A 27,120-nucleotide genomic window follows, 5' to 3' on the forward strand; every position below is an offset into this window, starting at 1 on the left:
CTAGCATGAAAACATAAACTTTTTAAATGGTATTTACCACTGACTTCTATTTTTCCCTGGAAGTGTTCCACCCCTGCCATGCCCCTGCTCTGCCCCTTCCCCCAAGGCCCCACTCTTGCTCCGCCTCTTCCCATCCCTGCTCCAATCCTTCTCCCAAAGCCCCCAGCACTTGCTGCTCTCCACCCTACCCCCAGCCGCCAAACAACTCTGACTGGTGGGTGCTGAGCACCCACTATTTTTTCCCATGGATGTGTGAGTCCCAGAGCACCGAGAGTTGGCACCTAAGGCATTTACCGTGGTACTGTATAATATGCTGAAGAATGCTTTTAAACTGAAGGAAATTCCATAGGAAAATGAAACTAATGTGGTGCACTAAACATTAAGTTCAATCTAGAAACAGGGGTGCATGTACAAAATATGTATATTTTGTTAATGGCATAGATCTTGCTTAATTAAACTTCTCCTTTAGTTGGCGTACTATCCCAAATTAACAAAGGGCTTGGCTGTGGTGAATAAATCTGTTGGAGAAGACTGCACATGCTGCATCAGGATAGAGATGGGGACCCTGGTCTATTAGCCATAGGCACAGCTCTGAGTTATCCAGAATGATGGTTGTGGCTCAGTGCATATCATTGGTGTTGAAGGGCTTGAGCTGTTTGTCAGATCTGTGCTGTCTAAGTGTACTTTGAGAATTGCCTCTGTTTCCCGATGTGTAAGATATGTACAACGGGCATGCTGATCTTTAAGAATCTTCTAGAAAACAGTGTCTTGCTGGGTGGGTAGGAGCACTCCCTCCTATGGATTTGAATGTTTAGAATCTGCACAAGGGCTGTACAACTCAAAGCTCTTCCCAGGGATAGTCATTGGCATAGGGGCCTTCTTCCCCTGCCCAGAACATTGGCCAGTTTTTTTTAAATCAATCCTTTTGTGTATTTTATTGTAATTAATAGCTGTGAGTAATTTCTAGTCATTTTAGATTGTTATTTAGGAAGTGTATAAATTGTTACATTTTCTGCTGTGTTGTGTTTTTAATTCTTAGACACAGAAAATGCACCTTCTTGAATACATGGGAAATCAGACTTTCAGTTACTTGCAAGTTCAGTGGTATTTTTGAAAGAGTGGTTAACTGAAGAATGGTTAAACTAGTATTAAAGTAACACCAAACTTTTGACAGATAGAATGTGGAAAATCTTAAATTTTGTGTTCATTTCAGTTGCAAGATAAATGTCCTATATTTCATTCTATTTTTAGCAGCAAGTCCAATGTGGTGATATAGTGGCAAATTGTCTGCTCCCTTTATAGTGACTTAAGCACCTTTCACTTGAATTGGGTACTGAAACAGAAATGATTTCCAAAAACAGTATTGAAAATTCCTATATTCAATGTGTATATTTTCCAGTACATAGATACAAGTTAATCATTGGATTTTCCCTGAAATAACTATCCTCTGTTTGTACCCCACTGGTATTGATTTGCCCCCTGCTCCAATCCCTCCATGTTTTACCCAGATAGGGTAGTGATGTACTTCCGTAGGTGGGATACTCACTTATTGCTAATATAGATTTAATTATGTGCTTTACTTTGCAGTTTGTAAATGCAGAAGTGGAAAAAATGCTTGGTCTGAAGTAACTGAAGGGAGTATGCATTTATCTGTGAACTTAATAGCATTGAAATAAACAAAATGACGCATTCTAGGTTTAGGAAGTTTTATATATGACACAACCTACTTTATATTCAATTTATTAAACTTGTTTTGTAGACAGTAATATAATAAATTGCCCTGACTCTTCTGTTTGAAGCACTTAAGTGAGATTATAATGTGTTTTTTAGGAAAACCCTCTTTTACTCTGTGGTTTCCCTAGTGAAAACACTAAATCCAATTTAAAATGCACATAGCCGTTTATGGAGTTAGTGGAACTTTAATGAGAAAGATATTTGCTCTACTTGAATCAGGCAATAAATTCCTTTTTTAAAGATATTGACATTCTTATGGAATCAGATTATTATTTAATTTCTAATCAGAATCTGGAACCCATCACACTAAACACTATGCAAACATACTGTACCAAGATGCAGTCCTTTTTCTGAATACCAAATAATAAAAAAGACACAAACAGATGACAGATTGGGGAAAGAGATGGAACAAAAATGATCAAGCGGGTGATTGTTACACACTGTAAATCCAATGATTATCTTTTTATTTTATGTTTTTATGGGATAGAGGTGGGACAAGGATGGAAAAGTCAGATGAGGAAGGGCACTAGAGAGGGAAGGATGTGGAGGCATAGACATTAGGGAGACTAAGGCTTGCTGTGTGGAAGGATTGTGATGGAGAGGAGAGGGTCCCTTAACTATATAACTTTTTTGTTAACTTTCCTTATTTTCTATTTTGTAAAGTTTAGCTTCTTGTGTATTTCACTTTTTACCAACTGCTATTTTTTCAAAATTTTATAATTGATTTTTCCTAATTCAATTTTTTAATCTTTTTCTATTTTCTGTTTAAACATAAATGTAATCATTACCTTGTCTGTCCTATGTAAATTTATAAAGAGAGATTATTAAAATATGTTTAACAAAATAGCATTCCAGTTCTTTAAAACAAAACAGTTAAGCTCCTTCTTCATAAAAAGCAATTAGGCCAGAATATAACATGTGTTATCTCCCTGCAGAAAGTAAGTCCAAATGACTTTTGATGTCACCAGGCCATTTGGTTTGTGAAGACCGGCTACTATTGCTGTCACCTCTCTCTCTGGGTGGGGGGCAAATTGGGTGACTCTTTCCTAAGTGGGTCCCTAGAATAACTGTGATGTCTCTTGCCTTTTATGTGGCTGGGAGGCCTGATGCTCCAAAATAAATATCATAGGCTTCCTACCTTTTTTCCCTTTTATTTTCTCAAAGAATCAAAATATGTTTAATGAATTCAAGTCCTTTTGAAATCTGTTTTTCTAGATTTAAAGGGCTTTGTAAAGATTTATGATCCCAACAAGGTGCCTACATTAAATTTTATTCTCTTTGACATGCTGATACCTTAATTTCCCCCAAAATGATAGATTTAGTATATAAAAAAAAATTACTGTGCTGGGCAACCCTACTACAGCAACCCCATGGCCTGCTGATATTCTTGCTGAGTTTGTTATTGTCCTATAGCTCTGTCTTTTTTGTTCCATTCTTATGAGCAGGCCGAGTAATGAAATATCCAACAATCTTGCTGTCTAAACACTGTAGAGATTCTTGTACTTATCTGCTCAGAGAAGAGAGCAGCAGAACAATGTGCAACTAAATTTAGTTGTTGGTCTAATTTTAGACCATCCATCCTTGTGCCCCTTTCAGAAGGGGGAACCTGGATGCTAACAATTTCTTCTTTTCCTCTTGCTTCCCAAAGATAGTAGTTATAGTAGAAAATTCTGCAGCTTCAGTCAGAGATATTTATCTAACAGCAAGAGAGGTATTATACCTACCTGTGTTGAGGTACAGCTGCAGATCCTTTTGATAATGTATATTGGGATTATAATATCAGAGGATTAACATTGTTCAGCAGTGGTCTTATATTTGTGTCACTGTTGGTATTAATCATTGACATTAATATTGAATTCAGCAGTATATGAAGTTTAATCTTCTATGCTAACTCAATTCCTGTGCAAATCATAGGTGACACATGCTAATTCAAATGATTTTTCTGGTTTTGCTGATAATGATTCAGTACATCTGAAGAAAAATCCTGAAAGAAATAAGAGGATTTAAATTGTTTGATAGACCAGATTAGGGTTAAAGCATTTAGAAGCAAAATAAGACTGGGACCCAATCTTTCATACACTTATTCTAGAAATGACAATCCATGATTGCAGACTACATACTTTAGACAGAGGAAATCAAGAAGAATCAGAAGGATATCACCACATATGTAGGAAGTAAGTACAATAACTAGAGCTCTTAACATTTTCTAAATACTGATTTTAGACAAAGCAGAGATTAAATTGTTCCAAAAAAATAAAATAAAATTCATCCCCTTTTTCAAACACCTCTAGTAATAGCATTCTTCTGTATTTTTAGCTGTCAGTCCAGATTGAAAGGATGTTGTCTGCCTCTTGAGAGAGAAGTATGAATAAAAAATGACAGCCTTGCATCAATGTTTTTGTTCTTTTGTCATCTCCACCTCTGAATAGTTTCCAATGTCTGCCGTGCCATCATCAATCAAATATCTTGCAGTATCAGTGATTTTTCTAGTCTTTTTGTGTTTGTTTTTTCTTTGTTCCTATCTTCAGTTTGCAGTTATACCTCATGTATTAGATAGCTGAATTTAGGAGCACAGGAAGAACAAAATGGGGAGGAGTGAAGTTAGTTTACATGTCAAACTTTTACCATAGGTTTCTTTCTTTTAATCTGCTAGTTCACAGCAACACTGTTAAGAGCATACTTGTTCTGATCTGGGTAATATGTTCCGCTCATTGATGTGGTCATGGAAATAATGAGACACATACATGGCAGGTTGATTAAATATGGAGGCCGGAACTTTATTTATAACTATTACCTTTCCTGGGGGTAACCACCCCAAAGTACCTGACAGGGTTTGTTCCATTGCAGTTCTCCACTGTCTCTAATGGCCACAGGTACTACAAACCTGTGGGTGGATATGAAGGCTGTGCTCCCTCTGCTCCTTCAAGCCTACCCAGGGACCCACCTCTCTAATGCTGGAGATAGGAGACATAAAAGGAGGGAAATTGCATGCTGCATGAAACATCTAATACCTCAGTACTGTCCTGAGGGCCAGTGTATGTCCAAGTGGCTCACTGAGTTACAGGGACCTCAAATCAGACCTTTCTAATGTACCAACCAACCTGCCAACATTGCAACAGTTGTAATTTAACCCACCTAAGCAGACATCCTGGATGATGGACAGATGGTAAAAACCCATAAGTAGTTCACCAGTTTTGCTTTTTGGGAAAGGTTCCTTTCAGACCTCAAAACTGCTGGGGTTCAGCCTAGCCTCTGGCATTGAAGGAGATCCAGCAACCAGATTATGGGTCGGAAGGAGGAACTGAAACATAGTGCCCTAAATGGCTACTTCCCAGGAAGCAGACAGTAGCAATCTTCCTCCCGCTTCATCTCCTGCAGGGAGGAAGCACTTTGAGCCCATTACCAGTCCCACAGTCAGTGGCAGCAGTGGTGGGAGGTCAGGCTTTGATGTCTGAATCCATAAGAACATAAGAATGGCCATACTGGGTCATACCAAAGATCCATCCAGCCCAGTATCCTGTCTACCGACAGTGGCCTATGCCAGGTGCCCCAGAGGGAGTGAACCTAACAGGTAATGATCAAGTGATCTCTCTCCTGCCATCCATCTCCACTCTCTGACAAACAGAGGCTAGGGACACCATTCCTTACCCATCATGTCTAATAGCCATTAATGGACTTAGCCTCCATGAATTTATCTAGTTCTCTTTTAAACCCTGTTATAGTTCTAGCCTTCACAATCTCCTCAAGCTAGAAGTTCCACAGGTTGACTCTGCACTGTGTGAAGAACTTCCTTTTATTTAATCTAGAATGTGATGCCCTTCTCCCTAGCCTGCAGCACAAGGAAAGGAGAAGAGGATGGAAAGGGAAAGAGGAAGAAGCATTCCCCTTCCCTCCCCTTCCTCTATTCACACTCAAGGCAAGTGGAAGCGGGGAAGGGAACTTAAAAAAGCTGAAGGAGCATATGGAGACCAACCTAACTATGTGCTCCTGGTTAAGATCTCATCTGAACACATGCACAGCCCAGAATGTCTCCACCACTCCCATTGAGTAATAATAGGAAGCATCGGGGCCCTTCCTATTTTATGACTACCGTGTTTTAGAAGGCATGTTTAAATCTGAACAAGTCTATTTAATTAGCTGAACAAAGGGATGCTTCCAGATATGCATAGCAGGATGACTTCAGCTTTAGAGTCCTGATACAATTCTGTTTTGCACTCTGTAAGTGGGTAATTTTCCCAACCTGCGCTACGAACACAATCAACATAGTAAGTAAGGTCCAGACAAGACCTCTTCCTGTGGTTTGATCTTATTAACGAAGAAATGAACAATAAGGTAATGAAGATCAGCTTAAACCGTCTCTCTCTGGCATGATTACTTCTAAAGTGAAGCAGATTAAGTGATGAGTCACCTACTTCAGTGAGTCAGCAAAACTCATTTAACCCTTTCCAAACAGCATTGACTCTTGTTGAAAAAGTGAGATGTTACAGGCTTCTACCAGTTTGTTACCTTCTTTATAATTATCCCCAAATCACAGACCTTCATCAATATTATATTTGTCAGTGGATTGGAAAACTTAACTCCAGGTAGTTTAGTAAATTTCTTTGTCAAAACTGAACACAGCTTTTAGGTGTAGAACTATATATATATATTTTCTTTATATTAATTTTCTCTCTTTATGTCTAGCAAATACTAGTGAATATATTAACTTTTGGTACAATAGATCAGTTGGTGCTTTTGTGTCCTCTGGGAATTATGAAATGTGAATGGGATCACTTTTTAATTAATCCTCTCTGAAGTTAATACAGAATGTTGCAGTTTTCCATCCTTTCACATCTCCTGCTCAATGTCATACTGTTAGTGGAGACTGAGACACCTTTGTAACAGCACTTCCTTCTGTTTCCATCAAACCTAACTTGGATAATTTTCTTACATCCAACTGCCTAAATAATGTACAGTCCCAGGGGACAGTTAGCTAACTTAAATATATGTAGGAAATGCTGGTGGGCAGGGGAAAAATAGAAGAATTTGGGCACAACGTGACTTTTCTTTGTTAAGGAATATTTTCTATTTTGTCTCAATGGCTCACCCTCTCAAGCTGTTATAGAATCAATTTCCATAGAATCTCTGAAAGCAACAGTGGCCAAAGTTTCTTTTAGCATCTTTGGTTGATTTGTAGACTTAGAACTCTCCCTCACTAATACAGACCATGCCAAGTTTATCCATTGCTTCATTATCTCTGCAATGTAGTATTATTATAAACTCCCCCTCGACTCCCCCCCCCAGATTTCTATTGAAGCATTTGTTGTTTGAAATGAATAAATGATATGTCTGTTTAGGTGATCTGGTCTGTAAGAGACGTAGTGAAATTTCAGCCCATTTAGGAGCCAGTTCTCCAATTAATCAAATGTTTTGGATCCATAAGCAATAATAAATTGCTCTCAAAGGGGGAAGCAACGTTCATTTTAGAGTTTATTTTAAAAAGTTGCCTATTGTTCATTGATTCACTCAGTATAGACCATACAGCTGGGATCTTCAAATATTACAAATGAATTGTCTTTATACTTGAAAATGTTTCGGGGTCTGAGTAGGCAACTTGAAGGAACTATACAAGAAGCTATTTTGATTGAATTACATGTCACAAGCAAAGTTATTGCTTTTTTTGTTTAAGAATGAAGATTATCACATTCTGGAATTATGAAGCCCATTATCCAAAATCTGTTTTTTTACGACTGTAAGCTATAAAACTATCAGTCTTCTGCTCAAGGGGTGGCATTGCTAAGTAGCTTTTTAGAAAAGATTTCAACAGAAGATGATTTACACAGATTAGGGATTAATTAGGGATTAATTAAATCATGTTTCTGAATGGAGATCAGTTTATCGAGAAGTTAGATAATTAATGTACTGATTTTATAATGCATATGCCAAAACAAATTATGTTGTGCCTAAATTACATAGGAAAAATAGCCAACAAGTGCAAGTATAAGGAATATCTTTGTCTCTCTGTTGAGCCCCAAAGTTATTCCCATAGCACATACGTTTTCTGATAAATAGCTTTTAATCAGAAAGGTGATGATTTCTTACCTTTCCAAGAGTACGCTCATTGGCACATTTGTGGAAAAAAAAGTTTGTAGTGGATTATTAATGTAACCAGTTCAGGTATTTATCATGATAAAGTACATATAATCCCCGAGAGACTGTTATCTCCATTACTTGCTAATTCTAGAATCAGAGGTGTAGCATCATCAATTGAAAAGTGTGGCAATTTCCTGCTGTGGATTGAAAAGTACTGCTGGAAACATATTCTGATGTCCTGATCACCACATTTTTCATCAGAAATTAGAGTATCTGTTTTCTTCTGTATTCGTTTACATGCATACTTGCCATTGTGTATATCATATATTTTAGCTGTTGTGCAGGCAACCTGATGTGTTCTAGATGGGACATGGTATAGAGGAGATGTAGGAATGGGCTGAAGTATCCTTTATATTTGCCTTTGTATCTAGGGGAGTTGGAAATAGGCAAGAATTGAGAGAAATTTTGTATGGCAGTGCACAGAATTTTGCAAGTTTAATGTGAGCCCTGCAGCAATCCAATGCATTTTAGTTACTGGTAAGTTTGTTAAATTCTGTTTGAAAAATGTTCATCTTGGAAGATGGCCTTCTAAACAATATTATTTCCATTATGTCAACAGTAACCATTTTTAAAGCTTCTTTTGGGCTTCATGGTTCTGCTGATAAAAATTAATTTTATACTTAAATTCTTTAAAGTCTTTAGCTATACCTCATTTGCTAACATTTTGAATGGCCGACTTAATACAATTAACTGTTAGTTTGCCTAGCTCGAGAAATATACAGTAATAAAAAACTAGGGGCCTAATCCTCTGATGAGATGATCCTTTCCTTCTCGAACAAGACCCTTAGAATTTTGTGTAAGAGAGAGCGATTACTTGTTTATTCTAGTACTATCTATATGCTTGGTTGGGAAGTCTGTCTCAATAGATGTTAAAGTGGAACTTACGGGTTGGGGGGACAGGGTTTGAAAGGAAGTAACTTTCAGATTTGTGTAATTGTTAGATTCTTCAGGTAGGCAGATGAAACTTTCTATAGTGTAAAACATACATGTTAAATAATGTACAGTATATAAAAGAGGAGAGGCCTGTCTCTGACTTCTTTTCTTTAATTAATATTTTGTTCAGAGCTCTTATTTAATGTAGTCTGTCTCTTTCTCAAGCCAATAACTGATACGTGTATGCAAGACTTCCACAACAAACTCAGGCCAAGCATGTAATTTTTCTGTCCTTTCCTTTAATCATTTCATTTCTATGCTGTATGTGCAATGGCAGTTTAAAAACAAGTATTTGTGAAGTGACTTTACAGATCTTTTTTATATCATTTGAGATGTTAGGCACCCCTTAATAGCTCTATGTTCTGTTTAGTAATATACATAAACCATTTTTCTCTAGTTATGTTTAACTGTGAGGCTAAATGTAGTCAATTCTGTTGTCTTACACAATATTTGCCCCAAATTTCTTGATGGTTATATCTTTAGGTGAATGTGAGATGGATCTGTTTAACATCTAATTTCTCTGGTACTTGTCATTTTCATTATTTTAGGTTTGCAACGGCCCATTAATATTTTCTCTCTCAAAGATTTGATTATACTGTATATGGTACGAATGGCTTTCCCCTATAAAATACCATATTTGTTTGTTGTGGTGGTGGTTGTGGTATATATTTATATTACGGTAGTGTCCAGAGGCCTCATATGAGACTGCGGCCCCATTGTTCTAAAGACAGTATGAATATACAGTAAGAGTAAGTCTTTATCAGTGAGCTTACGGTCAATATAGACAAGACAAACAAATGGTTAGAGGAAAAGAGAGGTGAAGTAATTTGCCCAGGGTCGCAAAGTAAGTCACTGGCAGAACTGGAAAAAACCCAGGTGTTCTGAATCGCAGTTTAGCCCCATATGAAATAGTCTATCAACCATTATAATTTCTTATAATAATTTCTAATTTTTATATCAATCTTATTCGTGATTATAATTCTAGGGCCTAATCTCACAATGATTTATGCTTTTCCTTAACTTTGCACACATAGTGAGCAGTCCTGTTGAAGTAGAGGGGACTATCCACAGTGCATAGTATTAAGTACAGTATAAAATCTATGCAGGATTGGTATATTAGGTTGTGAATAGGTTAAACAATTATATTTCTAAATGTAGGTCAACCGGAAATGTTGTATGTCATTTTTATGTAAAATACATTTTGCCTCTCATGAGCTTCTAGAGACTAAAGTTGTTCATTATAGATGTACTTAATAAAATACAGTGCTTTTCTATCAGGATAAAATATAAAGCTGATAAATTTAACCTGATTTGAAATGAATGACAGTTATGACGTACTGATTTGATTAAAAGATTTTGAGTACTGTAATTGGACATTGTCTGTGTTCTTTACTCCTGACAATTTGTAGAGAATACTGTGTGTGGTTTTATACTGATTATTATGACCATACAATAATAAAGCAGACAAGACATTATATCCTATTCACAGCATACATTCTGACTACACTGTGTACTTTCATATCAGTGCTGCTCACTAGGAATACTGCTTCCTGTTTCCCTCATCATGCTGATAATTTTTTTTGGTGCGGACCTAGATTACCTGGTCTCAAAATGTATTCAGAAATAAAAAGTTATGTTTGAGGAGCAATAGAACCTTTGGCTGGTTAGTTTCTTTAAGTAACATTTAAATTTGAAAAGTGTAGGGTTGATATTTTCTTTAATTCATTCTTCCAGAGTTGCCAGTACACAAATTAATTTTCCAGGGAGAATTCTTATAACAAACTAAATATATGGAGACAAATAGATATTTTCCTGTAAATTTGAATGAATTTTTGTTACTTTTTTTTTAGAATGGTTATTTTTAAGGCCCCACCTTTGATACGCTACAGTTCATTTGCAACCACCTACAGCTCCCTGACTTATTTAAAAAATCATCCTGTGAAAAAAATGTGCTCCTCTTTTTAATCTCTGCCATGAGTTCCTATTTTTCCCCGTCTTTGTACTTCTGAGCAATAGATGAATGCATTTCTTTCCCTTCCTCTGATCCCCACCTCATTAATGCATTTCTCTTCCTTGCTATGTTGCTCTGACCCAGCTTTGTTAATTGATTTTTCTTCCTCTCAATTAGTTGGTTTCTCATAAATCCCTCTGTCTATCACCCCGGGTCCTCACAGTATATATTTTCACCTTTTTTTGGCTAGTCTGTCTTCTATATTCTCTCCCACCTTTTCTTCTGTTCCTTCAAATAGTAGATTTTTGTGACCACTTTTTTTGTCTCTTCGTCCCAGCCAAGCACCTCATTCACAGAGAGGGGCTGAGCACTACTGGCCTGGAGACTGGTTTCCTTGATTTTCCTGGACTGGTCTCTTCTTTACACTTCTCCCAACAGGTGAAACTGATCTTTAGCCCATACTAAGGTGCACATTGGACCCTGTTGTGTGGCCAGGTATTGCCTGGATTCTGTCCTCAGGGTTGTTGGGGAGGAAGTATGAGGGAAACACTCAACACCACTGCTCCATTGTGCTCTGTTCTGGATAGTATTGCCTGCTTGAATACATATCATCTTTAGTAGTACCATAGAGACTGGAGTGATGGTGTATAGCGGCCACAAGTTTGGTCTGAAATTTACAAGATTTCTCTTGATTTTAAAGTTTAAAAGATTGCTGAGACAACCCCCTGTCTACACCAATCTATCTCTGTCAGCTGTATCTTACTCATCAGTTCCTTCCTCATTCAACTGCCCAAGACTTTGATAGCAAGTTCTGGAAGTGGATGTTTAAAACCTGAGGCAATCCTGGCCAAAGTAGGAGAGTTGACATAGATGGTCACCACTCCTGGTTTGAATATGATCGCAAAAGTAATGTAATATGTGAATAATTGACTAAAAACTATTCAGCATAAAATGTGAAATTTCTAGTCTCATACTTAAAAATAAAGTTCATTTTAAGCCTGTTTCTTCTCACTTAATAACTGATGACTAGTGAAAACACAAAAAATTGCTTTTAGAACATTTTTAATCTGATTAATGCCTGTACTTTACATGCAGTGCCACCCTTTTGGCTTTTCTGGTTGAACTTCTTAAGAGTTCAGTAGCCATGCAAGAACAAATGCTGGGTGGAAAAGGCTTTTTAGTCATTGGCTACCTCCTTGAAAAGGTAAGTCTTACTAATATTTTTCTTAGTATTAACACTATCATTCTGAAAACCTACCTGACTATTTTCAGTCCTGTATTTTTTGTGGTACTAGCCTTTTAGTTCCCTGTGTTAGTAAGTATCTAGGAAGTTCTATAATTTGAATATTTTATATGCTGTTTACAGGATGCTTTTCTTCTTTTCCGGCCTGATAGTTCACGTCATATACTAATGTTCAGAGATCCCTTTTCTCTTTCCTCATATTTATTAGTAACTTCCCTTTAAGCTTAGATAAGTCTTACCCCTCAAACCCTATGTAAAACTGGAAAGCCACGTTTAAACATAGTGGGCACTCTTTAAAAGTTCCTCCAGTTGTTTGTTTTTCTATTTTCATTTTATTTATACATACAATCCACATTAAAAGGAGTAACTATCTCCTCTTCTAGGCATCCCTGAAAATTCCTTAAATATACAGTTTTGAATAGACAAATGCTGTAATGTCCCTTCAACCATTAATTAACAAAACAACAATAATAAAGAATGGGCTACCATCAAGAGTAGTCTCCTTCCAAAGTCTTCCCATTCCTTCATATCTAGGAAAAACAAATGAGTCTTGCGTCATGTCCTGAAGTTCACTAAGCTTGGGTTATTTATGATTGGACGAGGAGTGAATCCGAAACCTGAGGAGTTCTTGTCAAATGAGCTCCACCAGCTTCCTCCTTGACTCAGGAAGGAATGGACATTCTCTACCAGTATGGACCTAGTACTTGTCTACAAGTAGTTGCCAACCAAGAAGAACATATCATCCAAACCCATGCTGTTGGAACAAATGACCCCGACACCTCCAAGCAGAGATGTAGCATTTTTTTCCCTCCAGAACTTACCATGCTCCCATGGTGCCAGATAATTCAGACCAAATTCTTGCAATTTAGTCCACAAAGTAATTTCCCCCATATGGAAACATTCTTTCCTTGTACTGCCAAGGCAAAAGACTTTAAAAACACCTTAATGAGCGCTAGACTGCGAACCACTAGCATTGTAGTCACCCTACTGCCTATTCCAGTTACTGTAAATTTAGGTGACCTATGATGAAGGTGTGAAAGAGGAAACTTCATTGATAGTTGGGGACAAAATGTGCTATAAAATTCCCTCAAATCATAAATGTGGGTCTCTTAATATAACAGTATTTTCACATTAAGCCTCCTGAAAATTTACTGGTTCCATTGGTTTCTGAGGGTGGACCATCAAAAATGGCTTATCACCATAGGAGAAGTGAGTTCCAACCTGAAATTCAAAGAAGGCAATGACTGATCTATAAGGGTATAATTTCCACCACCTTTTCCATTCTGAGCATCAGATCAAGTTTGATCAGCTGCATGAGTTGAGTTGACAAAAATTTTCGATAGTGCTATCACTGCCAGGATGGCCGCATACACAGTTTATTTTAGATAGGATAACTTTTTTTTTTAAGACTGATGACAAATCCTCATGTTTCAGGGCATTTGCAAATCATGAAGTGATTAAGTTTATGAAAGCGGCAAAGAATCCTGTGGCACCTTATAGACTAACAGACATATTGGAGCATAAGCTTTCGTGGGTAAATACCCACTTCGTCGGACTCTTTGCCGCTTTTACAGATCCAGACTAACACAGCTACCCCTCCGATACTTAAGTTTATGAACAAACTTCTCTTAAGAGCATTTTATTCATAATTCAGTTGCTTTCCTTGCCAGATGGCTTCTGTACTGTGGAAGGCTGTGCAAGGTCAGTAAACAGTGGGAAGCCTCTGGAAGGATGATAAAACTCAATTTGTTTAATCCCTTTGGAAGTTACTTTTATTTTAAGCATGACGATTTAGGCCTACAAGTGTGCAATAGGTTTCTGAAAGTGTTTAAAGGATACTCCAAAACACACAAGACACGGGGTGAATGAAAAGTGTCAGTCCCCCAGAGATATTTTTTTTCTGACATACATCAGAACACCTTGCTTTTGGATTCTTCTGTACATTCATGTTCTTTTTATAATATATGACAATGGGAAAAAGGGACTGGGGAGAAGTAAAGATCAACGTAAATATTCCTGAACAATTTTAGGGATTTTATATTGCTGCCCATCACCCTGGTATAGATTAGTAAAAGAGATCAGGTTTGGTCTAGCTAACCCCAATCTAACCAGAACCATTTCCTTAGTGTAGATGTAGGTTAACACCTTTTACAGCAATTTACCTGATTGAGGGCAATACTAGGAGACTCCCTACATGGTTTCAAACAGATAAATTTAGGTAAAATGTTTTTAGCTAGCTGTCACAATTTGAGCTGCAGTCCAGCCAGTCAGAGGTTGTCTCTGCCTACCCTGTAACCCTGGGTGCCTTACATACTCTGTAGCTGTGGCTAGCAGACAAGCATGATGTAGCTCCTGAGTGTCTGTGTGCTGTGCAGCCCTGGTCGTCACTCTGACCCAGCAGCCTGCCTATAACACAAAAGCCCAACTCTGATATCCACCAGCCTTGGTTACTGCTTGCCAAGTGACTCCAACACACTCTGAGTACTGAATTTTCCCAAGACTGTCTGCCCTGTAGTGTCCATTCCTCTTCTGGAACACTCAGAGAATTAATAAGGTTTGTTGCTCCTTTAAAGAGACAAAAGCACAACAGCTTATTGTCTCAGTTGGAGTTAACAGTCCTTTCAATTAGAAGCAAAACAAGTTCATTAACAAAAGTGAGAGGTTTTAAGTGAGTTCAAGTACAAGGGATAAAGACAAAATGGTTACAAGCAAATAAAAGTGAAATGAGCTTTCTAGTGGCTATGCATTATAGCTCAACAAGCTACAGCCTTGGTTCAAGGCAGATTTTGCACCAATCTTTTTCTTTCCAGCCATGGCTGACTTTCTCTGTCAGGACCGTCCACAGAAGTATGAGGTGCTGGTTTCCTTTGTCTTCCTAGATGAAAGATCTTAGCCTAAGCAGATTTCTCATCTATATTCAGTTCCCAGAGAGGTCATTCTCCTTGGCTGAAGGACTTATCTTTCTCAGCATGCAAGAGCTCTTGCTCCTTGTGTCTGTTCAGGGTTGGATGCCAAGATAGCTTCTTCTTTCTCCTTATATTTTCCCAAATATATTTTCACTTTTGTCCTCAGACTCAGTATGACCTCATGCTGTTCTTCCCTTCCTGTGGACTTCCCATCCTCATGCTGATTTGTATGTAAATAAGGGGCTTCCATTGTTTTGATTCCACAGTACTACCTTCCCTCCTGCCTGGGGGAGAACCTATTTCTCCCTGTGTTTGGTCACAGAGTTTAAACCATAATATCAAATATCCATACTTTCTCATATAATGTTAGTATATACATGCCACAATAATATTAATTACCTGGGTATCATTAGCTTTCAGAAAAGACCTGACTTGATGGACTTTTCTAATACAGTAACATTTTATATGATCAGTTGAGTCAACTACTTATCATTCAGTGTTCAGACCCTGTCTCTATATAGTCCAGTAAATCATTGAAATATATTCTCAGGTAAAGTTCCTTTGCCTATTCTGGAAAGAGACCATGTGGTCTGGTAAAGATTTCACGCTGGTTCCTCCCCTGCTGGTGATAGATGAATCATTACCTCCTCCCCTTGTTAGCTTGATGGCTTTGTTTACCTTTTATGTAAATACATCACCTTTGTCTCTGCCTGACAACCAGGCCAGTCGACAAACACACACCACATGCCTTTGCTAAGGCAGACTGTGCTTTTGCATTGCTTGCCAAACAAATGTTAAGAACATAATTCTAACACATACCCATAACTCTTTGCACACATCACATAAGAATGGCCATGCTGGCTCAGACCAAAGGTCCATCTAGCCCAGTATCCTGTCTTCCAACAGTGGCCAATGCAGGGGCCCCAAAGGGAATGAACAGAACAGGCAGTGATCAAGTGATCCATCCCCTGTCACCCATTCCCAGCTTCTGGCAAATAGAGGCTAAGAATGTACATATGTACATCATAAAAGGATATTAATGATTAGTGAGTTATTAGTTTTGCAATGATATATTACATGGCATCTTTTGGGTATGTATCATGACAACAGTGTGTTAGATGTAGTGAGTATGTCAGGCTTGACCAGAGGTGCTAACATAGAATAGTGAATCATCAATGGGCCTCTGTGTCACACCTACATCTAGCTAACCTCAACCCTATTTCCTTATCTAATCAAACCCTTAGGAATATTTGGATTCTTTAATAAATCCATGTGTGGGTATTTTTTGTTTTGAAAACCTTACCGTAAAAGCCCTCGTGAACATTTCAATGGGGAAATAGTGGGGGCAGTTATAGTCTCATTTCTATCATTTTGTTAACCTTTGTCTAATATGAATTTAGTAAGTACATTTTCACTTTCTGGTTCATTTATAAAATTATTAAAATGCACATTTAATTTCATAATCATTTGGAAATGTTTCATTCTTCCCTTACTTGTAAATCAGAAGGCCTTGCCATAGTTCAGGTCTAAATGTACCTTATAGAACAGTGAGTCCCTACCCTTCTCCCCCCATTCACTTCTCGGGTGCCAGATCCGACGTTACCAATGACATTGAACAAGTCTCTCCATGAGACTAAGAAACATGGCCACAGACATAAGGGCAGGTGACCATCCAGGAATGCCCACAAATGCTACATCGCTTCCCCGAACTGTCATGTGTCTACCCGGCTGCCCCAGCTCCTAAGCTGCTCTGGATGGAGTGTAAGGAGAAGCACAAACAGGACCCACTGGTGAAATGCCAGCTCTGATCCCTGCAGTGCCAGTGTCATCTACATCAGCTGGGCCCTTGGCATTGTTCTGCGAGGCCTCTTGCACTCCTGACCACATGGCCCCACTGTTATCTGCTAAGGAGCTGCTTCTCGCTTACCCGGGCTTTTGGGACCACCAGACTCCTCTGTCCTACCTTCTCCAGGGGATGAACCCTTACTGCTTGTACCAGAGACCCCAACAGTACTGACGGCTCCACCATTCTCAGCACCATCCTTCAAGTCTGAAGGTTTCTTGGAACCAGAGCCCTCCTTCTCTTCATTCCGCCCCCCCACCATGGTCCAGACTCAGGACAATGACTTCCTCACCCCTTGGCTTATGACCCTTCTGCAGAACAGTGGTATGCAGCCCTCTGGTGCCTGGCGACTCTTACTGTTGGCTCGATTGCCACCCTGCCGCACCTACTGGACCCGCCCCGCTCCGTACGTGTCTTCCTACCACTTGCCCCATTGATGTTTCTGGAGGAGGAAGGAGAGGAGGAACCGGTACCGCCAGTTCCCATGATGCCTCTTCCTCCCTGATGAGGCGATCATCCCAAATTCCCTCTCCTCACCTGATGACCACTGCCAGTACCAAGAGCTTTTACAGTGTGTGGCAATGGACCTTGCACTCCCATTGGAGAAGGTCCAGGACACTTGACACCAATTGCTGGTTATCCTGTAACCCCACAGACTGTCAAGAACTGCTCTCCCCATCAACAATGCTATCTTGCAGCTGACTCAAATGGCGTGGCACACTCCTGCCTCCTGCTCTACCCCAAACAGGATTAGAGATGGTACTTTGTCCTTTCCAAGGGTGTAGAGTTTCTCTTCAGCCACCCTCCCCCAAACTTCCTCATGGTCCATGCCACTGTGGAGTGAGCCAGACACTACCCTCAAAAATAACCCTCCCTCACTGCCAGACAAAGCAGCTAAAAAGTTGGACCTGCTCGGCCACAAGGCCTACTCTTCTGAATGCCTCCAGTTCAGGATTGCTAATTACCAGGCTCTCCTGGCAAAATATGATTTCAGGAATTATACTAAATTAGCAGAGTTTAAAGATTTCCACCCTCTGGACTGATAGCAGCAATTTCAGGCGCTCCTTGATGCGGGCCACCTGGTTGCCGAGGTGGGTCTTCAGGCTGCCATGGACGCGACTGCCATGGCCTCCCGCTCACTTGCTACTGGAGTGGTGTTGCAGAAGGATTTCTGGCTACGATACTCTGGGTTCCCCAAAGAGATCCAGATCACGACAGAGGACCTGCCATTTGCCCAAAAGCTCTTCAGCAAAAAAGACTGAAGAATCCTTGAACTCGCTCAAGGACTCCTGCATCACACTCCGGTCCTTGGGAGTTTATACTCCGGCTCTAAGATGCAGACAGCAACTGTACCGTCCTTGCATGCAGGCCCCCTATTCACCATATTATCACTGTCAGCAGGAAGCACCATGTCACCAACAGTGATCCCAGAGACCATGCTACCCAGCCTCTGCCACAGTCACCTTCTCAGATCCACCCCCACCCCAGCAGCTGGCCAAGCATCAGTTTTGATATTTGTTACGATCTGTGACCCCCTCTCTACTCATCCCGTGCTGCACCATTCTGCACCTCAGAGTGCTCAACACCTTTGTTCAAAAATCCATGTTCTGTATGGTGACACGCTAGTTGATTTTTCCCATCCCTTCCCCCACAAAGCCTGGTTCATGGATCTCGACATGAAAGATGTCTCTTTCCACATCGATATTCACCCAGCCTATCGAAATTTTCTGATTCCAAGTTGAACCCAGCCACTACCAGTTCGGGGTGCTGCCTTTTGGCATAGCAATGGCTCCATGAATCTTCACCAAAGTGTTTTGTCATAGTTGCATGCATGCACCATTTTGGCTAATCAATCTTCCTTACCTGGATGACTGGCTCCTTGTTGAGTGCTCCCACTAGACCTTCCTCTCCACCATCCATGCCCCCTCCATGCTCTCCTTGCATCTCTTGTCATTTGTATCATCGTGGAGAAATCACTTCTCATATGTACCCAGACCATTGCCTTCATTGGAGCATGACTGTACTCTGTTGCCGCCCAAGCCTTCCTGCCGATGGACCGCTTTGCCACCCTCATGACCCTAATCACAGAGCTTCGCCGCAAACCACAGGTCACATTCTGCTACTCTCTCTCCTTGGCCACATGGCAGCGTGTACCCTTAGTGACACCACACTTACCTTCACATGTGTTTCCTGCAACTCTGGCTCCTCTCCATCTACCAACCAAACACAGAGCAGCTAGACAACAAAGTCCTGATCCCACAGCCGGTGTTGACATCCTTCACCTTGCGGCCTGACCCTTTGAAGTCCTGATAGGTGTCCACTTCACCCCTCCCACACCACGAGACATGATAACAGATGCCTCCCTTGCATGTTGGGGAGCTCACCTGGACTGTCACATGGCAGAGGGAGTGTGGATGCCTCAAGAGGCCAAGATGCACATAAATGTCCTATAGTTGAGGGCTGTCTGCTTCACCTGTCTTGCATTCCTCCCCCTCGTCCAAGCGAAGCTCATCCAATTACTCTCCAACAACATTGCAGCAGTGATTTACATCAGCAAACAGGGAGGTGCCAGAGTCCTTTGTTCAGAGTCTATTCACCTATGGACCTGGTGCATCAAACACCAGGTCACGCTGTAAGCCACATACCTCCCGGGCACCCAAACTCCCTCATGGACATGTTCAGCAGAACGTGCTATATGACCCACGGATCGGAATTGCACAACACCACATTCCAATTCCTCTTCCTTGAGTGGGGCATCTCATGTTGGGACCTTTTTGCCACCTGTGAGAACCACAAATTTCCCCTCTATTGCTCCAGAGTTGTGGTGGGAGATGACTCACAGGACGACACCCTTCTCCTTCCCTTCCTCCTGCAAGTCCTCTGCAAGATTCATCAGGATCGAGCAATGGTGATACTCGTAGCCCCATTTTGGCCATGCCAGTGCTGATTCATGGACCTCCTGAACCTGTCTGCCTGCATACTGCTCTGCCTCCCCACACAGCTAGATCTCCAAATTCAAGACCAGGGCCAGCTCCGGCATCCAAGTCCCAGCCCTCTTCACCTCACAGCTGTGTTTTTTGAATGGAGCTCAAGCTCTGGCAGGACCTGCGCCACCCTAGTGCATTGTATCCTTACCCAAAGCAGAAAAACATCCACCATAGCCTGCTAGCAAGTGAAATCAAAGTGCTTCACCTTCCGGGCACACCACCAGCAATACCCACTCACGACAATATCCATACCTATTGTTTTGGACTGCCTTCTTGAACTCAAGATTTTGGGTCTAGCCCTCTGCTCCAGGTGCGTCCACCTGGTAGCATTCAGTGCATTCCTCCACCCAATGGATGGCATTTCTGTGTTTACACACCCTGCCTAACACACAGTCTGTTCCCTAAAGGGCCTGCTCCACACCTTCCCATCAGTACAAAAACTCTCACTCTTGTGGGACCTTAATCTTGTTCTCACCACTCTCAGAAAACCACCCTTTGAACTCCTGGTGATGATCTTCCTTTTACATTTCTTCATGAAAGTAATTTTCTTAGCGGCCATTACCTTGGCTAGATGGGTCAGTGAACTAGTGGCCATGATGGCTGAGCTCCCATATACCATATTCCACAAAGACAAAGTGTCCTTGCATTTACACCCTAAATTACTTTCGAAGGTGGTGCCCGAGTTCCACCTCAGTGTACACACCTCCCAGTTTTCTACTCCAAACCCTACGCCTCAACTGCGGACAGAGTCCTCCACTCCCTTGATGTCTTCAACAAACCCTTGACTTTTGATCGTCGTCATAACTCTTCGTTAGCAATTTCCAAATGATGCAAGGGCCACACCCTCTCCTTGCAACTCATTTCAAAATGGGTCTGTAGGTGCATCCAGGAATACTACACGTTCAGCAACATGAGGCAACCTTATGTCATCACGGCTCACTCTACCCAGGCTCAAGCAGCCATGTCACCTGTGCCCATTTTCACCTCACTTTACACCATTGCCCATACAGCAGCAGCAGCGGATGCAGCAATTGGGCAAGCTGTATTGCACTCAGCACTTTCACCCACATCCTCGTACTCATCCTCCACACTGATCACTGCTCGCCACTCACCCACATTTGGAATCCACATAGGGACCATCATTTGAAGGAGAGAGGAGTTTACTTACCTGTAACTGGAGGTTCTTCGAGATGTGTGGTCCCTATTTGGATTCCAGTATCTGCCCTCCTCCTTCTCTGGAGACTGGAATGCTCAGCAGTAAGAGGGGTAATGGAGAGGCATCAACCCACATGGCCTATTATAACCTTGGATGGAAGCATGAGGTGATGCATGCAGGTTAATGGACCCTGCTATGAAACCTTCTGGCACATGGCGCAAATGTGCACCCACATTTAGGATTCAAATAGGGATCACACATCTTGAAGAACCTCCAGTTACAGGTAAGTAACCTCCTTTTTTACTTCCCTGGTAAATGTTCCTGTCAAACCTGCAACTATAGGAGAAGAATTATTATTTTCAATTTCACATCTAGCCTCACTATTCTTATTGTAGATTTCTCTCCACTTACATGCATATGACTGAATAGAATAGAGAGGTGAATGGAGAGAGATTCTTTTCTGACTTGCACATCAAATGAACTCTTATCTATGTGTCAGTTGCAAAAATGTTTTTACTGGTGGTGATGCATTATTCCCACTCTCCCTACACCCTGATTTGTGATCAAGAGGTTGACCCTTGCCTCCGATTGGTCCATGCATGATGCCAGCTCCCATAGCCCAATTGTTAAATTTTCAAACACCTTCATGCTTCCTCCCATTCTGCCCCTTATACTTCGGAAGAGCTCCCCAAAAACATGCACAAAGCTACCTGATTATCTACATTAAAAACTCCAATTTGCCATAATGCCTACAAAATAATAGACAACCATTTGGCTTCTAGTGTGCTGTGACCACTGTTATCAATATTGTCTGATTTGTTTCCTTTATACTCCCTTGTCTGTCCCTGTGTCTCTCTCTGTTATCTTTTGTCTTGTACTTAGATTGTAAGCTGTTTTGGGCAGGGGCCATCTTTTTGTTTTGTGTTTGTACAGTGTCTCTAGCACAATGGAGTCATGGTCCATGACTAGGCCTCCTAAGGTGTGTTTACACAACATTTTGAAGCAAGCCTCCAATACTGAGTTGATAGATTGGGGCTAGTGGGCTTGTGCTAGCACTCTTAAACATAGTTAGAGCTTTGAAATTGCAGCTCAGGCTCTGAAGCCCACCCCACTCTCAAGTCTTTAGAGCCTGAGCTCCGGAGTCTTGCTCCATAATGCTGTGTAGACATACCTCTAGATGCTACAATAATACAAACGAAGAAGAAAGAACCTATCTTAAGTCTCAGATCTCAGGCTGAGTTTCAGCATTAACAATTAGAAAAAAAATATTTTACTTGTTAACTGAGAAAATCTGGTATGTTCCTTAATAGTACATAGAGCATTAAAAATAACTGATACCCTTACAATGGCATTGTTTTGCTGCTCAACACTATTAGTTTCTCTTGTTTACTAAAACAATCAAACAAACAAAAACGTAAAATGGATCTACGTATCATATCACGTCAAGTGAGAAAATAGCACTTCATCCTTGATTTTACACTGTATGCTATGAAACTGAAGGCTTATTTAAATAAAAAGATAATAAGAAAAAAAATCAGAACTCAAACTACTCTATAGGTTTAAAAACAAAAACCTGCTTTCTCAGTTTATTTGTGTATTGAGACACCCATTGACTTGGAAAAAAAAAAAGTTCCACCATAAAATATTTAAATAGTTCAGAGCACTGAAGAAATGCTGAAGACTTCAAAAGGAATTAACAAGGCACAACACTGCAAAGAGTGGAAGACTGACTATGATGTGGAGGAAAATAAAATGGAGAAAACAGGAAAAAAAATAATCTTTTAGCTTCAGATATTTGAGCATAGTTTCAAAGCAAATATTGAAGTTAATAAGATTCAAATACCTTATCAGTAAGCAAAAAGGAACTTTTAAATATTGACCATTACTGAGATGAATGATTCGTGAACACAATATTCATCTTTTGAACTGGGAGACTATATAGACCAAAAAGTAGTTTTCTTCTCTGTGAGAGAGACCAATAGTATGAGTTATGAGAATGTATATGTATTTGTCTGATTTTATTCTTGTCTTTAAGAATAAGAATGTAGCGTTTTTACTCGTGTTTAGTAAATACTGCCTCAGTTAAAACCTCATTCAATCTTCCAGCCTTACTCTAAAAGAAGAAAGTGTATTAAGACAGAGTTTACATGTTTTCCAATTTTTTTCTTTGTTCAGTCATCTAGAGTTCATATAACCAGGGCAGTTCTGGAGCAATTTTTGTCTTTTGCAAAATATCTGGATGGATTGTCACATGGAGCACCTTTACTGAAGCAATTGTGTGATCACATCCTTTTTAATCCTGCTATTTGGATACATACCCCTGCAAAGGTATGTATACAGTGTAAATGTGTGGTTGCTTCTTGTAGTGTGAAGTGACATACAAATTTTTGTTTACCTATGGTAATTAATGCACCTTACTTTTTTTTAATACAGTATTAAATATTTGTAATTGTAAACCAGAGGCAAAAAATCCTGTAACTTGCAGTTTTATATCTAACATGTTTACTGAGTTTTTAATTGTTCATCTTTTCTGTGTTAAGAAATATGATTATTCATCCCCAATAGTAATCAACCTGCAGGTTTTTTCATACATTATGGTTTAAGATGGTAGGAATGAAAACAAAATGCAATACAGCTTTAAAATCAGAAAAATCATACTTTAAGTAGCCAAAATATGAGCCATAGCGGGGCGGGGGGAACACTCATTAGATAATTTTTATTCAATTACTGTTAAGGACTCTATTTAATGTGAAAAATAAATTTTAACTTTATATTTGTGGGCTACAATTTTATTCTTCAGGTGCAGCTTTCACTATATACCTATTTGTCTGCTGAATTTATTGGCACTGCTACTATCTACACCACCATACGCAGAGTAGGAACAGTATTACAGCTAATGCACACACTGAAATACTACTACTGGGTAGTTAATCCTGCTGATAGCAGTGGCATTGCTCCTAAGGGACTAGGTAAGTACAATACAGTACAATTCAATTTTATAACAAACTGATTATACAACTTTCTCATCATGAACTACAATAATAGCAATGGAAACGTGAGAGCTTGTGTAGCTGGTAGACAAGGAGTTAGATGACAGTTGTTAATAGGTGCCAGTGTGTGAAACTGGTTTACAGCTTAAATACTACATAAATACTTAATTTTATGAAATATTAAAGGATGTTTTATTGCATTTTATGCATCTCTTTTTGGGTACTTTTGAAAATAATCAATTTTAGGTGTCTTCATAAATACCTGTGCTACATTAAAAAAAATAATTCAGAAATTTTTGATTTTCTGATTTTTATTAACTTGTCATCCTTCACATGCTATAATTCTGTAGTTCTATATTTCTGTAATACCTATCTTCTGATTTGCTGCAGTTTGTAATAATTTTACAGTACTCTCAGAAAAAGCATTTTACATTGTGCCTGTCTTATAGGCAAGAGAAAACTTCACTACACAAGATTTGACTTTTGCGTAGTGATGGACTACTGTCATAGATGACCCTTAAAACTGTGTGGACAGCTCTGAGTTTTGTCTCTGAGGTCTCTAACACTGTATTTTAAACTCAGTAATATTTTCCCTCTACTCTTATCAAAATAAAGAGATTAATTTAACAGCATTTAGTTACATTCAGGTATTTAGCTCAGTAAGTAATTAAATGCAAAAACCACAATAATATATGAGGCTAAATCACATCTATAGTATATGTGCATAAATAGAACATCAGATCCTGGTTTTACGTACTGGAGTACTCCTGTTGCATTTAATGGACTACTCTTGTGTAAAGCAAACTTTTGGCTCAAAGTCTCTGAGAGCCACTGGAAGCTTACTAATATACTCTCATCTTTCCTATCCTGCTGACAAATTTAAAACTTAAGGGAAATTTTATTTCTGTGCTATAATAGTATCACAGTTTGAGAATACACAAATTAAGGAAGAATGTGAATAGTTTGGACTAACCATAAATTGTCAGAGAGCTGTTGGTTTTAATAAGTTTTTTCTATTCTTATGTTTATGAATAATAATACAATTGCAGTGATAGAGCATCTCTTAGAGAGATATCCCCACTTTAGAAGTGAGGAGGCAGAGGATCTCAAAAGGAGTCACTACCAGAGCTGGGATTACACCTCAGGATTTCCATGTTCCCAGCCTTATGCTCATTACGCTACGTGATGCTTAGTTTTCTTTCTATGATAAAATTATAAAAAACTGCAAATGACTTTTGTGTGTTTACATTTTCCATTAAAGTGAATGAGAAGTCTATGTTATATTAAATTATGAAAACTACCTCTGGTAACTGGTGATTAAGTACGGAAATAGCTTTTCTATAGATACCCACCTCAGTGGATTCCCACTATTGTCTTGCTTCCAGCATAAGACCAAGTGGGAACTTCAGTAACTTTACAGTTTGGAAACTTTGATGCACCCATAGAGGTGCCTCTTGTGTCTCTCAGTCAGGTTTCTTAGGATGTAGAACCTTGGTAGTACCAGAGGGGCAGAGGCTGCAGAGTATGCCAGGTTCAGGAATTATTGTCATAGATCATCTTACTCTGTTCTTAGCCTGGTGAGATGAATGTGTGGTAAAACCAACCAACCAACCAACCAATCAAACCTCAAACTAATCTTTGTCTACACTATAGATTCCAATGTTGCTATTAGTGGAACACCATCCATTGGGGGTGCTAGATTCAAAAAATCATAGTGTCTATAAGGCCTAAACTACGGTCTGAAAATGTCAGATTAATTCAGGGCTTTAAATTTGATATCAAAGGTTTTTTTCCCTTCAGAAAATCCACCTCATACTTGCATGACAACTTGTTGTTGACCTATTCTTCATAATATACCTACCTTTTTTTTCAATCTGCTTCAAATTGCAGACTCTGTCATGGGGTTTTCAGAATATGCCAGTCAAGCTCAGATATTATGCAGTTGCTTTCAGTCTGTAGATTTCTTAACAATTTAGAGCTCAAAGCTACAGGACGCTTAACAGTACTTCAGTATTTGTAGAGTGCTACAGTATGTGCTATCAGGCATTATATTTCCAATGGCATCAAGGTGCTAATAAACCTCAGCCTTTCCAAAGCAAGTAATGAGAGATAATTGAATGCAAATTAGTAGCCCTAGAATGTTGAAGCCTTTAAAGCCTGTCTGCTAATGAATATGTTGGAAGCTTTTTAAGAGACCTTAGAAGTGTAAGTATACCTAATTTTCAGTTTAAATTAAAAAAAAATGATAGTGTCATGCTTCAAATAGCTTATGAAACACTGAAAAGGAATGCAAGAATTCTAAATTTTCGATTTTATTTTTGTTTTAAAACTGCTTAACTGATCACAATTTGAAAAAATATAGAAATACTTAGATGGATCTGATATTTTTTATTTGAATTGCTTCAGTCCATATTAGCTATTCCATTCATCCAGTCCTTTCAAGGCATTGTGTTAAAGTTAGACAAATGCTTAATAATTGTTAATGATTTTTTTTAAATCATTCCTTTTGGACTGTACTGTTGGATTTATGTATTAGAGGAATACTTACAGAAAAGGCAGAAGATAATTCCTATAACAGCAGCTCTTGAATTGTAGAATTATTTTTGTTTCTATCACACTTCTCTGACCTCACCAAATTTTAATCAAAGTGTATATTAGTGTATGGTGTAAAGCAAATATGTACTCACCTGGCTATATATAGTTATTTAAAAGTTTAAAAATTTAAATGAGAGATGTAGCTCACCTTCTTTAAAAATATTCCATATTCTCACTGTGTTAAAAGCTCAGCATTCAGTATTACCCCTTTGTGATTAATAACTAAGTACAGTACATTAAGTTTGTATAGTTAATATTAACTTTTTCATGAATAACATAGGCATACTTTTTTCACTTAGTCTATTTATACAGAACACCAATACCTGATACATTTACAAGAGTATTTTCAACATAAAGCTGAAAAACAATTTCAGTACTTTGAGTATGCGTCAGTGTCGATCCAACTGTAGGTTTGCATATGCTTCATGCATGCGAGTTTGGAATCTTTTTATAGCAGAATCTGTCATTTCCGTGCATATGGCCTGTGCCACTTCCAGTGAATGAGGAGGCACAGAAACAGAGCAGCCAGAGCCCTCTGTAGCTCCCTCTTAGTGCCAGTGGTAGTGTGTTCAAACCTGGTAACTGACCCGGTTCTGCTTTTGAGTTTCAAAATGCAAATTTTGTAAAGAAATCCCTCTCCCACATCTTAA

At 39.3% G+C, this 27,120-nt stretch overlaps 1 protein-coding gene across 2 annotated transcripts in view; it reads left to right on the top strand.

The window, feature by feature from the left end:
* Positions 1-27,120, top strand: part of NBEA (neurobeachin) — an 835,554-nt gene that overhangs the window by 267,941 nt on the left and 540,493 nt on the right. For both annotated transcript variants that reach the window (XM_038414552.2, XM_038414563.2), the window contains exons 11-13: positions 11,846-11,954; positions 23,061-23,213; positions 23,686-23,854. In XM_038414552.2, the coding sequence (XP_038270480.1) occupies positions 11,846-11,954; positions 23,061-23,213; positions 23,686-23,854 (431 nt within the window). The remainder of the gene's footprint in view (positions 1-11,845; positions 11,955-23,060; positions 23,214-23,685; positions 23,855-27,120) is intronic.

Source organism: Dermochelys coriacea, chromosome 1, assembly GCF_009764565.3.
Source record: "Dermochelys coriacea isolate rDerCor1 chromosome 1, rDerCor1.pri.v4, whole genome shotgun sequence".
Taxonomy (NCBI): domain Eukaryota; kingdom Metazoa; phylum Chordata; order Testudines; family Dermochelyidae; genus Dermochelys; species Dermochelys coriacea.